Here is a 14,029-nt window from a genome sequence, read left to right on the forward strand (position 1 = left end):
CCCCTCTTACTCATCACTATATCCTGGTCCCTGACAGAAAGTAGATGCTCAATAAACATCTGAGAGGCCTGCAATGAGGAGTGAATAACCTTAAGCTTGGACCTAGTGCATCCATGCTGGTGCTTCTATATTGGGAAAATACCCGTTCCTGTTTCCATAACAATTGAATGCATTCACCCTTCCTTTTGTTTTTCATCTCCTTTATCCAATTACCTTCATCCTTATCCTAATACATATAACACAAAAAACCCACATATGTCTAGTAATTTTGTTTAAATGACCACAGCAGAAACTGTTTCCTTGCCATCAGTTGCACCTGGCCCTAGTGATTCTGCCTTCAGTGATTAAAAACTCTTCTTTTGTTGCATTTGTTTTACTATCTCTGTTTTTTCACTCCACTTGAGATATAAAGTATTAGTGCTAATTACAGCGTATAAAGTAAAATGCCCCCCTTTTAGTGCAATGTTTTCATGTATATAGTTTTTATGTGTAGATCACATATATGACACAGGGCATGGCAAAAGTAGTTTTACAATTGTGAGTACATGAAACACAGAGTTTATTCTTGTGTTATTATTTATTAATAATTATATTATTTTCCATATAAATAACTGTAAATCTACTTTTTAACCCCAGCCAACATGATATGTGTACATGTATATGAACTATATATGGGTGTGTGTATTTTTGTTTTACTATATCTTCTGATATAATTAAATCAGCCAAAATAAATGATTTCCTATAAAATAATATTCCAAAATGTATTATGTAATTTTGTATAGTGCTTAAATTACTATTTTATAGCAACATTATGTTTCAGACAAAGGTATAATGAGTAACTTTTAGTTTAGAGCAAAGCATTCTTGTGGATTTAATAAAACTATAACACTTATCTCTTGTGTGTGTGAGTTACTACATATGTATATTTATATGTAAATGCACTTCTTTTTTTAATATTCTTTAAAGGGTCACATGATAGCATCCTGCGATTCCTGTGGGGTCACAAAACTATGGGACTTTCGGAAACTCTTACCAATTGTGTCCATTGATGTAGGTCCAAGTCCTGGCAATGAGGTGAACTTCGATTCATCAGGTAGGATTTTGTTTGGTACTTGTGCCCAGTCTAACCACTGTTTCCCCTTTGTTTCCTCCTGTGTGCGTTTCTGTTCTTACTGTTATCTTAGAATATATTAGATTGTATCTCATTACATTTTGTATCATATGTCATATTATGAAAACATATTTATCTTATATAAGAAGGAGGAAAAATAGAGGAGGTAAATGTGTGTAAATGTATATAACACAAGTTCCTGGCAGCACCACGTAAAACCTTGGAGCCTACATCCCTTAAAGTCGCCATCCAAGGTAAGTACATTGCTTTCTCTGAAAGCAAAATGACTGAGAGTAAAGAACAAAAGGTTGGCAAGATAGAATGGAAATATTTTCATGGGCTAATTTAAATTTGCCAAATTACCCCAGATTCTTTAGATTTTACAGTTTATTTGTAATATATGTATATTCATCTTATTGTTGCAATTATATGCTCTGTGTAATTATTTGATTGTGCTTATCCTTGTTAATGATAAATAGTATGACAACTGATATGAACCATACAATAATTCCAGTCGTCTGTTTAGAAGGTTAAAATTGCAGTTACATCTTTATTTTTAATTATAGCCTGTTCTAAGTAAAAATGTATATATATTGCTGGATAATATAACTTTTCTTTGCTAGTGTGATACGTGTTTTAAATGTTTTTAAATTTTGAGAATTTTTAAAATCTTTGATAGTAATTTGTGGTAGGTAGACCAAGTTATAGTGATAACTATTTTATTTTATTTTTTAATTTCTTTATTGATTAAGGTATTACACATGTGTCCTTATCTCCCCCATTGCCCCCCATTCCCCCCACTCATGCCTTCACCCCCTGTTGTCTGTGTCCATTGGTTAGGCTTATATGCATTCATACAAGTCCTTTGGTTGATCTCTCCCCCTTACCCCCACCCTCCCCTGCCTTCCCTCTAAGGTTTGATGGTATGATCGATGTTTCTCTGTCTCTGGATCTGTTTATGTTCATCAGTTTATGTTTATTATATTCCATAAATGAGATCATGTGATATTTATCTTTCTCTGACTGGCTTATTTCACTTAGCATAATCCTCTTCAGTTCTATCCATGCTGTTGCAAATGGTAAGAACTCCTTTTATAATGCAGTGTAGATTCCATTGTGTAAATGTACCACAGTTTTCTAGTCCATTCATCTACTGATGGGCACTTAGGTTGTTTCCAAACCTTAGCTATGGTGAATTGTGCTGCTATGAACATATATTCTTTCTGATTGGTATTTCTAGTTTCTTGGGATATATTCCTAGAAGTGGGATCACTGGGTCAAATGGGAGTTCCATTTTTAGTTTTTGAGGAAACTCCATACTGTTCTCCACAGTGGCTGCACCAGTCTGCATTCCCACCGGCAGTGCACGAGGGTTCCCTTTTCTCCGCATCCTCGCCAGAGATAACTATTTTAGATGAAGAAATATATATAATGTTTCATTTAAAAATAGTCCATATTAATTTTGTAGTTCAGAAAGTTTTTAGTAATTATAGAGACATATGACAATTGTGTGTTTTGTAACACTGGTTTCATGATATTCCCATCACACAGCTGAGATTTAGAATACAGTAAGTTTGCCTTCTTAAAAACCTTTAAGTTGTGTTCCTGTTACAGATTAGTAAATGAACCATGCTAATAAGAATGGCTTCTTTAAAAATGTTTTAGACATTAAGACAATTATGGTCCACTAGAATTCAAGCATATTTTTTAAAATTCTGCACAGAATAATAAAAGATCCCCAACTATGAGAATTTAATTTTACAGTGTGGCAGCCTATTGATTTAAATTTATAGTTTCAATAGACAAATTTTACCTTGACATCATAGTGCTAAAGGAGTTTTAATTTGGTTTTCACAAACATTTCACATCCTTAAATACCTTTGTATTATTTGAGCTAGCATCTAAGTATTTATGTTCTTGAATTTTGAACCCTGAAATTTCAAAACTTTTAATTATACTTTATAATAATATAACTTAAAGATGTTTTGAAATGCTGTGCAACTAATAATAGATATATATTTTACTGTCATAATTTAAAATGTTGCCACTTGCTTTTTACTGTCTTTGTCATATAGCCTGAAATTTCTTCTCTATACTTAGTCAGGCAAACCTGATTTTAAATAAATATAATACCAATCTTATTATCATACAACAATATCATCTTAAAGTCTTTAGAAAAACAAACCTATTTTTTCTCTCCATGACTGTTATATTCTTGGTAATTCACTAATATTAAAGTATGAGGATCATGGGCAGAACAATAAGGAACTTAAAAGTCAAAGAGTTTAAACCAGGGACCCTGTTAATGAAACCACTTCATCAGTTTGAGGACATGAATTTATCTTTTAAATTAAATTTCTTGGGGTAACAGTAGTTAAACCTATTATGTAGGTTTTAAGTGTACAAATCTATGATACATGATGTGTATGTTGCATTGTGTGCCCACCACATAAAGTAAAATCATCTTCCATCGCCACATATTTGGCTCTGTTTACACTTTACTTCCCCTCTACCCCTCTCCCTCTGTTGTCTGTGTCTATGAGTTTCAGTTTTGTATCCCACAAATGAGTGAAATCATGTTTATTGGCTTTTTTCTGACTTACTTATTGTACTTAATGTAATATTGTCCAGGTTCATCCACGTTATCACAAATGGCAGTATTTCATCTTTTCTTATGGCTGAGTAGTATTTCATCATATATATTATGTATCACATCTTTTTTTATCCAATCATCTACTGAAGTATACTTTGGTTGTTTCCATGCCTTGGTTACTGGGAACATAAGTGCAGGGCTACATAATCAAAACATTGAAAACTTGAGGGCATGTAATTTCAACTTGACCTTCCCAACCCTTTGACCATTTCTTTAAGAAACATAGTATAATTAACATTAATTCTGTTTGAAAAATTAATGCCTTGAGCCTTTTTCTCATTTAATAATGAGAAATTTGTGCTTCTGTCATAGATACTTAAATGGAAGAGATTTTAAGAGGTTGAAATATATCAAAGGTTGAAGGAACAAAGGAGAGCAGATGCAAGGTCTAATGAGGGCTTGAACAGAGACCTGAAAATCACAGTCAAACACCAGAAATTATGTTCATATTAAGGAAGTAAAGAAGTACAAGTCAAGAGCAGAACAAAATCAGAATAAGGATAGGGGCACATAAATCTCTTCTAATCTGCATTTATTCAGGAAAAGATTATTTGGAAGATAGTACAACAAAATTATATCAAAAATATTTGGACTATGAGGATAAAATCATATCTAATTTAATAAGCTCAAAATGCACTTCTATTTGACATACTTTTATTCACAATTTTTTATAAATGCAGGAATAATTGACACTGTTGAGAATAGTTAACATTTATTGAGGGCTCACATTAGTTGTGTCAACTTGTGTTTCCAGTTTGAAATTCTGACAGTTAAATTGTGCTGTTATATACATCTAGGACATTATTTGTTATTTCTCATAGTGTATCATTTTTAAAATGTATCTTTGATAAAAATATTTGAAAACCAGTGATATAGTAAAAGAATATATATTATAATTCCAAGCCTTAGGTCTTCAGCATCTCTTAGACGATAAGCAAATTATTTAATCTCTCTGAACTAAGATTCTCCATGGAGGAGATCATTTTTTATAGTGTTCTGATGTGTTTCAAAGGGATAATGTATAGCCTATAATGTGGAAATCCTAGTACAATCACCTTCCATGTTATTGCTAGCTAGGGAGGGATCTTAGAAAGTCATTCCAGTCATTTCATGGATGAGAAAAATGTGTGTATATTTTGTTGTACAAATAAGATGCCTAAGGTTGTGTGAGAGTATAGGAAGTTTCTAATGAAACTATAAAACACTAATGAATAGATATTAAAAACAAGGGTCAAACCTCATGTTCATGTAATGGTAAAAATAATTTAAATGGTTAACTAAGAGGTAAGGTTGTATATAGCAGTACACATACAATATATTAAAATCAAAAGGTTTAAAGACATATGAATCACTGTCTAGAGTTTAGCTTTTCTGTTACTATAAAAAATCTGCTTCTCACACATTTTAAAGCGGAGTTGCATATGGCATAGCATTATTTACATAATGTTATATTTGCAAATACATTGCTTGTGACAAACAGATTATCAGTGTTTACAGATATATACATATATTAGTATATATTTATAACTTGTATATTTGTAAAAGGATAAGTGTTCCTTTCTCATTCAACAGAGAGCCTCCTGGTAATATAATGCTACACATTTCTGCAAATACTCACTATCTAAACAATATCTCTCACTTGGCATACTCAAATGCCATATGTTTTATCATTCAACGATTTATTACAATTTCAGAAAATGTTAAATGGAATTGTGTGTGTGAAGTAATAAAAATGAACTGTGAGAATTTATACTTACACTTCTACATTTCTCACTGCCTCATGTTTATGTAGTTTAGCAACTCATGCATTTGTCTCCTCTGTCAAAGATAATTTCGGCACGTTTGCAAAGTCACATCCCTAGACAATGCAGGAGCTAAAGTTTGAGCCAGATGAGGACTTTCAGTGGAAAGCTTATTAGTATCAGACCATCAAAAGGGGCAAAGTTTCCTACTACTTGAGAAAAACCTAAATATTCTCTACAAGCAAAACCACAATAAAAATTGTAAAATGGGGGGATGGGTGACCCCATTGGAAAATATGAAAAGCATATGCCCCCTCCATGAATTTTCAAAATATAGTAACATACTCCCAAAATTGTTGGTTCAAAATGAATTTATTATTTTGTGTTTGTTAGTAAAGGCTATTGTTCATCCTTGTGTGTTTAAAAAGCACATGGCAAATTCTTTCTGATGGACACAGTGCATCTTAATTGGGAAAGTACTCATTTAGAAATTAGAGAAGTCCTGGTTTTGAATTCTTTATTTTTTTATTTTTTGATTAAGGTATTACATATGTGTCCTTATCGCCCCATTGCCTCCACCCCCACCCCCTGGTTTTGAATTTTCTCTCTAATACTTATTAGCTGAATGGACCTGGTAAAATTTCAACATTTCTGAGCCTCAGTTCCTTGAATGTGGAATAATAAAAACCTTATAGGATTTCTACTTCCAAGATAAAATAACAGGGACCAGATTTACCCTACTACCTGAAACAACTAAAAAGGAAAATCAGATTAAATATATGAAATGGGTTTTTTTTCAGACATTAAATATGGGCAATGAAAAACAGTGATACTTGAGAGAGGGGAAGTCAGTGAGAGGAGCCCTACCGACAGCCCTAGAATACTACTTGGAGAGATTCTAGGTCACAGCTCAGGATGGATGAGACCACAGAGAACCCATGCAGTCTTCCAGAGTTGAGGTGACAGAGGGGGCAGCCCAGGGCAGCCAGGGAGCTAGATAGAGTTCGCAGGGCAGAGGACAGAACATGAGAGAGCAGCAGGAGAGAGAGAGAGAGATCTGGAAATTTGCAGAAGGTCTGCTCCAGTCTTTAGCTGAATAGAAATCAGTATCTGCTAAGATAAGGCCAGGGAAAAATCTGTCTGGAATTAAAAGGAAACTTCCCCAGAGTTCACACAAGCCTAGGAATGGTTTTTATCCCTACCAACCAGAGTGAAAAACATCTTGCCATTCAAAAGGACAGTAGGTAGAGAAAAAATTGCCAAGCTCTAGCCCATGGGCCAGCTTGACCTGTGTTCAGGTAGAATTTTAATGGAACACAGCCACTCCCACTCATTTGCATATTGTCTAAGCCTGGTTTCACACCACAGCAGCAGAACTGGGTATTTACAGCAGAGACCATATGGCCTGTGAAGCCTAAAATACTTAACATCTGACTCTACAGGAAAAAAATTGCAGAAGTGGAGTATTACCTCAGTAGTGAGGCAACCACAGCCCACGCTCTGGGCCGAGTCCCCTTCACTAATGTCCAAGGAGCTATCTAATTGGATCATGTAAAAACCCATTTAATCTTCCCTCCAGCTCAGTGAGATTGTTAGTTATCCCCCTTTACACAGAGGAGGAAACTGGGACAAAAAGTCAACAGCAAGCACAGTGACACCTGGCTGATCAAATGTGATGTCAGAGTCCAAAGCCGACTAAGTCCAGAGACCAGAATTTAAACATGTTATTCTGCCTCTCATTTTACTAATAGTATTCAGTTTCATATTGATTTATGGTCTATTAGAAGTGATCCATTTTCTGTGAATATTGAAATAATCCCATTAATGACCACTTGACAGTGTTTGACTCAGTGCTGACTAAAGACACAGAATCCTGTCACTAGTTATCAATTTGTTGTCTCTGGAAGAAGAAAGGAAAAGAGAATATCACTACTATTATCTGCCAGATTTGTGATGTGTCTTATGCACAAGGGGTTATTCTAAATGCTTGTGTGTTCCTAATGGGATTTGAGACTCCAACCCTACACCTCAGTATGAATTATGGGAGCACCTGCAGGGCCCTTATTTCTGCCATTTATTTTAAGTCCCAGCCTGATTAGAAACTGAAATAATAAAAGGAAGCAAGCTAACGTCTTTTATCATCTAAGGCATATGGCAGAGTTAATCTAAGTTTCTCCTCCTAAAAGCAAGTCCTTTCTACCACATCAATTTCCTGAGAAAGAAAGACACAAGGAGAGAGGCTAAAATGTAAGGGGAAAGGTGACCAGATGACCCTGCTCAATTATTTATAGTCCCATTATTTCTCCCTCCTTTGAGTGGCTCTCTTGTGTATGCAAAATCGTTTTGTCCTCGAGTAGAATATGGGCCTCTCCGCCCCTGTTGAAAGGAACTGGAAAACTAAAGGAAATCAGGTTATGGATCTGATCTCCCTTGTAGACCCCAGTCTATGACTACTACCTGGAATGAAGTAAATCATACTCTAGAAGCTGGGCAAGGTGCTTTCCCTTTTATCCTCACAGAACTATGAGTTTTGTTCCATTTCTTCCATTCTAAAGAGTTTTGAGAGCTTTAGTTACACATGTATATTAATGAACACACACATTTGTAGTCTTTGCAAGCCTGAGTTGCATTTCATTTAATCTTTAGCTCTAGAAAATTGCAAAAGGAAAAATTACAGAGATGTACAGGGATTGTTTTATACCTTATCTTTAAAAACAAACAAACAAAAAAATAGCTATATTTTTACTAGTAAATTTGGTTTTGTCATGCTAAGCCCTGTGTTAGAGGCAATTTTATTTACCTGATGGCAAGTTTGAAAAATTATATTATACTGATAGTAGGGACACCTTGAAAACTTTAAAGGCATATCAACCAAAGATATATTAATTCAGGGATACTATTCACAGTTGTATAAAGTATTATGACTGTAAACCAGTTTTGATTGTTTACTGTTCACTCTGAATGGTTGTTGACAATGCAATATCAGTTGTTAAGTATTTAGACTATTATCCTAGCAATGGATCATCAATTCTGAGAACTGAAATGTATTTGGATTGCATAAATTATGACAGATTACTATAAATAAGTTACTGACTTTTAAAACGAGTAAAATGTATACATGTTACAAAGCCTGTTTCTTTCAGATAGTGTGGTGAAGGCCTGGAACAGGGTGCGGGTGTGGGCTAGAATGTGTTAATGGGGGGGGGGGGGGAGTGGACATCTCTAATACTTTCAACAATAAAGATAAATTTACAAAAGAAAGGTTATATACTTAAACTAATGAAATCATTGCACGAACTACAAAGCCTCCCTTTTGGAATTGCCTTTACAGTTTTAAAAATAATTATTTAATATCCCCAATATTCACAAATATCTTTTCTGAGTCTGGATTGAATTTGTAGAAACATCTACAAATTTTTCACATTTTATGAGTCAGCAAAGGACATCAATCACAAAGTGAGGCTCTAAAGAATAAATATTGTTGTTCATTTATGATTTGTAACATGAAATTGAGCAGGACACTTAATCTCTGTGGACCTCAACTCTATCATCTCTAAAAGGAGAGGCATGGCCTGGCTGGCATGGCTCAGGGATTGAGTGTCAACCTATGAACCAGGAGGTCATGATCTGATTTGAGGTCATGATCTGATTTCCGGTCAGGGCACATGCCCGAGTTTCAGGTTTGATCCACAGTCTGGGGAGTGCAGGAGGCAGCCAATAAAGGATTCTCTTTCATCACTGATGTTTCTCTCTCTCTCACCCTCTCCCTTCCTCTCCAAAATCAATAAAAGAAGAAGAAAGAGAATTAAAGATTTAAATGTAAGACCTAAAACCATAGAAATCTTAGAAGAAAACATAGACAGTAAAATCTGGAACATTTCTTGTAACAATATTTTTTTTCTAATTTATCTTCTAGGGTAAGGTAACAAAAGAAAAAGTAAACAAATGGGACTACATCAAACTAAATTTTTGCACAGCAAACTGTCAACAAAATGAAAAGACATTTAAAAAATTGAGTCTCAAATATAAATGACATCTGTATTGCTCAACAATACCAATTTTTTAAATATATTTTATTGATTTCAGAGAGGAAGAGAGAAGGAAAGGGAGATAGAAACATCAGTGCTGAGAGAGAATCATTGATCAGCTGCATTCTGCATTCCCTAGACTGGGGATCGAACCTGCAACCCAGGCATGTGCCCTGAACTGGAATCAAACCATGACCTCCAGGTTCATTGGTTGATGCTCAACCACTGAGCCACTGGGCAAATACCAGTTTTTATTCTTGCAACACTAGCAATACATTCAGTTCCTGTTTCAACAGGAGTCTTGACAAAAAAAAAAAAAAAGGCATAAACTCCTTCATTTTAGTAAATCAATGACTCAATCAAACTCTTCTTATAAGGGCTATATGAGATAGTAAGAATCTGACCCATTCTGGTTAAATCATAGCAGGAAATAACTTATTAATCTTCCAAATTATAGCCTTGTGCAGATTCAATCAACTACTGCAGCTGCAATTACCTGGATTCTACAAAAAAAGTCACAATTATGCTATCAATTCCTCAATTTTGTGTAGTATTTTTTCAAGTGTAGTTTTCATTGTTGCTTAGCTCTCTAATGTAGCTGTACTACATATTTGTAACATTGTAGGCATAGATGACAAAAGGTGCTTAAAAATATTTTCACATGCAGATAAAATATTTCCTTGGAAGTCCATTACAAAGTCTATATTCATAATTATATACAAACAATTTCAATCTAGAAAATGCCCAAATAATAACAAATTCTAAATGAATGCCATAATATTTGATGAAGATTTATTTTATGTAGTATTAATGTAATGAAGACTTTTAAATATATTTACAGTAGTTATATGCATATAATAATTTACAAATGCCAAATCATTTTTCAACACTTTAAAAAGATTTGTATCTCTATACCAAGTGTGAAAAATAAATTTCATAACTAGCTATATCTTCATATTACCTACACAATAAAATATTTGAATGCATATAATTAGCTATGCCCATATGTTTGCAGATATAATAAAAATTACATGTACATGTTAGCATAGCTCACTTTGAAATATGACAATGACATTTTATGCCTATAGTATTCTAGAAAATGTATTTGTATAAAGAAATAAGACATAATTAGACCTTTGAGTTTTTCTAAGGTACATAAAATTATTGTATTAAGAAGAATGTATTATTTTAACTTAATAGCACATAATAGTTTATTAGATTTAAAATTAATATGGTTAAAATTTGCAGTCCACACATACTTCAGAGCCCAAAGTCAAGTAGCCCAAGCATTTGTCTTCTTTTTAATAGACTGTATATACAGAATTAAATAGATAATCATCCTTAATCTGCCAAGCTGATACTTTTAAATAGGATAATCCTTTAAGGGAAATTGTAGTTCAACAGACGTGCAAATAGCATGGCACTGTGGAAGACGAAGCCTGCACAGTGGGCACTTGTGATAACTTGCAGTTATGCTTATCTAAAATTAAATTTCAAGCAATATTCGAATATGATTTACTCAGGATGCTTGAGCTCAGAAGTATCTTTTCACACTTGTAATGTAAGAAGAGTATAAATAAAAATAGTTTAAAATCATCTTCATACAGCATCCCTTACTAGGCACTCCCCTACCCCACCCCCCAAACCTTGAAAGAAATAGTGTGGTATTTGTATTATGAAAATCAATACTCTGTAAATGTTTTAAATGATTAGTTGGACAAACACCTCTGAATAATAGATAAGTATTTCATGCCATGCCTTCTATCCAAGAATTTTTTCATTCTCTCTTTTGTATTTTTATTGGTCTAATGGTGGAAATTTTGTTAATTCGGTTGACATGTATTTAGTATAAGATGCTGTCTTCCAGGTACTGATCTAAATTCTGGGGCTTAGTGATTTAAATTAGATAAAACTTTATTGACAAATGAAATTGAAGCAATAGACATGAGTCTGAAGGTAATAACTGAGAAAACTGTAAATTAAACTGTTCTGCATGCAATATGCTCTATATGCCATCAGAGCATAATTTATATCAGACTAAGCCAGCAAATAAAAAATAAGTTGACAACTATGTAGAACCCCCCTCCCCCACCCACTATATCCAGGGCAAGAATGGAAGCAGAGAGAATAGTGAGACTGTCCATGCTACGACCCAGAATTAAAGAGCTTGGACTACGGAAGCGACATCCCTAGAGTAGGCTTTCAGAGACCCTTATGTGGGGTACACTATCTGAAGAGAATTTAAAAATGTAATAAAACCATCCTGAAGAAGGCCTGCTTTTTATTACACCATAATTTCACCAATTTTAAATGGTGATTAAATACTTATCCCCAAAGACAAATGCTTCAATTGCCCCTCTCCACCCTTTTTATTCCAGTGGACATAGGTGACAACTGAGAAACTGTTAAAATGCCATCATATATTTGAAGGCAGTCAGCATAATTTGCTGATGAATGGGATCTAATCTGTGAAAAATGCAATCTCAAGCGTATTTTCTGCAGCATTCATATAAAATATGATACTGATACACCCTTTACTCTATACCATGTAATATGTATATAATAAACTTTACATATGGTCTAAGATTTGTTAGTAGATTATGTACTTCATTGGTTTTTCTTTCAATTAATTTGCCAGTTCTATGCTATAGAAAGTGTGTTTCTTTGTCATATGTTTTAATGCCAGGTAAATTAAGTTCCATTTAATTAATATTCTTTTTACAAGAGTTCTTGATTATTCTTGTTTATTGATTAATGGATTGGTTAAGATGCTTTTTGCTACAAGTGTCAGGAACCCCAACTTGGACTGACAATAAGGAACTTTTAAATTCTCATAAGAGAAAGTTCACAGGTTGGGCCAGCTTTGGATTTGGTGGGTTCAGCAAATCTAAGATGTTTTCAAGGAGTCAAGCTCTTTCTTTCCCCCTGTCCTTCCATCCTTAGTGTTGGCACCGAGGTGGCCCTGGCTTCTCCACAGATCATAATGCAAGAAGACAAGATCTGGGGAAGGGATGAGATTATTTTCCTGTGGCTCTCAGAAGAGGGGCAACTGCCTCTGGAAGTCTCCTAGTGGACTGCGCTCATGTCCTTTGGGCCAGAATTGAGAACCTAGAGAGGGGAAGGATCACTTTTATATCCTGCAGTGATGTCAGCTTCCCCATGGGTACGTGTATGCCTGTGTTTGGTGAGGGAAGGAATGTAGAAGAGAAGGCAGGCGAGGAGAAAGAAAAAGGAACTGGGCATTCAGGGAAGGTCTAACTACTAGAACAACATATAAGAACTCAGGAGTAAGAGAGAATCCACTCAGGAAATTGTTTTATAGGAGACTAGAGGAACATTGCTTTGGATAGGAAAGAGAAAACCAAAGCATCAAAAAAAATTTTTTTGAACTAAAGCAGTTACTTTAGAACTTTATTATGAGGACAACCCACAATAGGAAATTCATTTTCTATCACTACCCTAAAACACAATTTTATACATTAGGAGTGTGGCCGTGTGTGTGTGTGTGTGTGTGTGTATATATACATGTGTGTGTGTGTGTGTGTGTGTATATATATATATATATGATATCTATGATAATTTATAGTATATATATATGATATCTATGATAATTTATAGTATATAATATATACCATGTATTAGATATAAATATACACATTTTTAGTCTAAGGAAATAAATTATAAATTGTTGAGCTTAGAAGTGAGTTGGCAAATGTTTATTTTAACTTTCTTTTGAGAACTTGTGTCTCAAAGGCAGGCAGTATTTTGCATTTTGGTCATTTTTCTTTTTTAGAGATAATGAGGGTGGGGACTCTACGACTGCAGGCAATCGCTTTGAGCTCTGAGCACTTTGAAGAGATTAGCCCCATTGATATTCTCTTCATCTTTTGGAGAGAAATGCTGCCTTCCCCAGGGTATAAGAAAATGGACAGCTATTGAATACAAACTGCTTTTGTCTAGCCGATAGTATGGTATTAAGTATTCTCTTCTCGGAGACATATATGCAATATTAGAAAGTTCTGTAAGATGGTCGGGAGCCTCATTACGCTGACTTGTTCATTTTGTCTGAACCTGCAAAGTTAAATTTGGTATCATTTGCCTAGAAAATATCCTTACAGGGGTTATAAACTGGATTGTATTGTTATTAACCCAGCCAACTTGGTGATGAACAAGTTAATTATCTTGGGGATAAAAAGGGGGGAAAGGCATGATTTCTGCCAGCAATGCAATGAAAAATATACACATATACAAATGAACTATTTGGAAGTCCGCATACACAATAGGACTTTACTGGACAGTGACCTATCTTGCCTGCGTGAATTCAATCAAAGATGTCTTCTTTTGATTTACAAATGTTACATTTTGCTGGAATTCAGATAAAGCCATATAAATAATAGATTTTGTGCCAGGTGATTTCACATGCATTATGTTGTTCTTTCAGAGAGGTTCAATTAGCAAAAACATCAATTCAAATGACTTTCTGTCACTAAAAAGC

General features: G+C 34.4%; 1 protein-coding gene across 1 annotated transcript in view; it reads left to right on the plus strand.

Moving 5' to 3' along the window:
* SPAG16 (sperm associated antigen 16) overlaps positions 1 to 14,029 on the plus strand; it is a 658,615-nt gene that overhangs the window by 465,574 nt on the left and 179,012 nt on the right. The window contains exon 15 of the mRNA XM_036318536.1: positions 967 to 1,093. Within this exon, the coding sequence (XP_036174429.1) occupies positions 967 to 1,093 (127 nt within the window). The remainder of the gene's footprint in view (positions 1 to 966; positions 1,094 to 14,029) is intronic.

Source organism: Myotis myotis, unplaced genomic scaffold (assembly GCF_014108235.1).
Source record: "Myotis myotis isolate mMyoMyo1 unplaced genomic scaffold, mMyoMyo1.p scaffold_m19_p_8, whole genome shotgun sequence".
In the NCBI taxonomy this organism is placed as follows: domain Eukaryota; kingdom Metazoa; phylum Chordata; class Mammalia; order Chiroptera; family Vespertilionidae; genus Myotis; species Myotis myotis.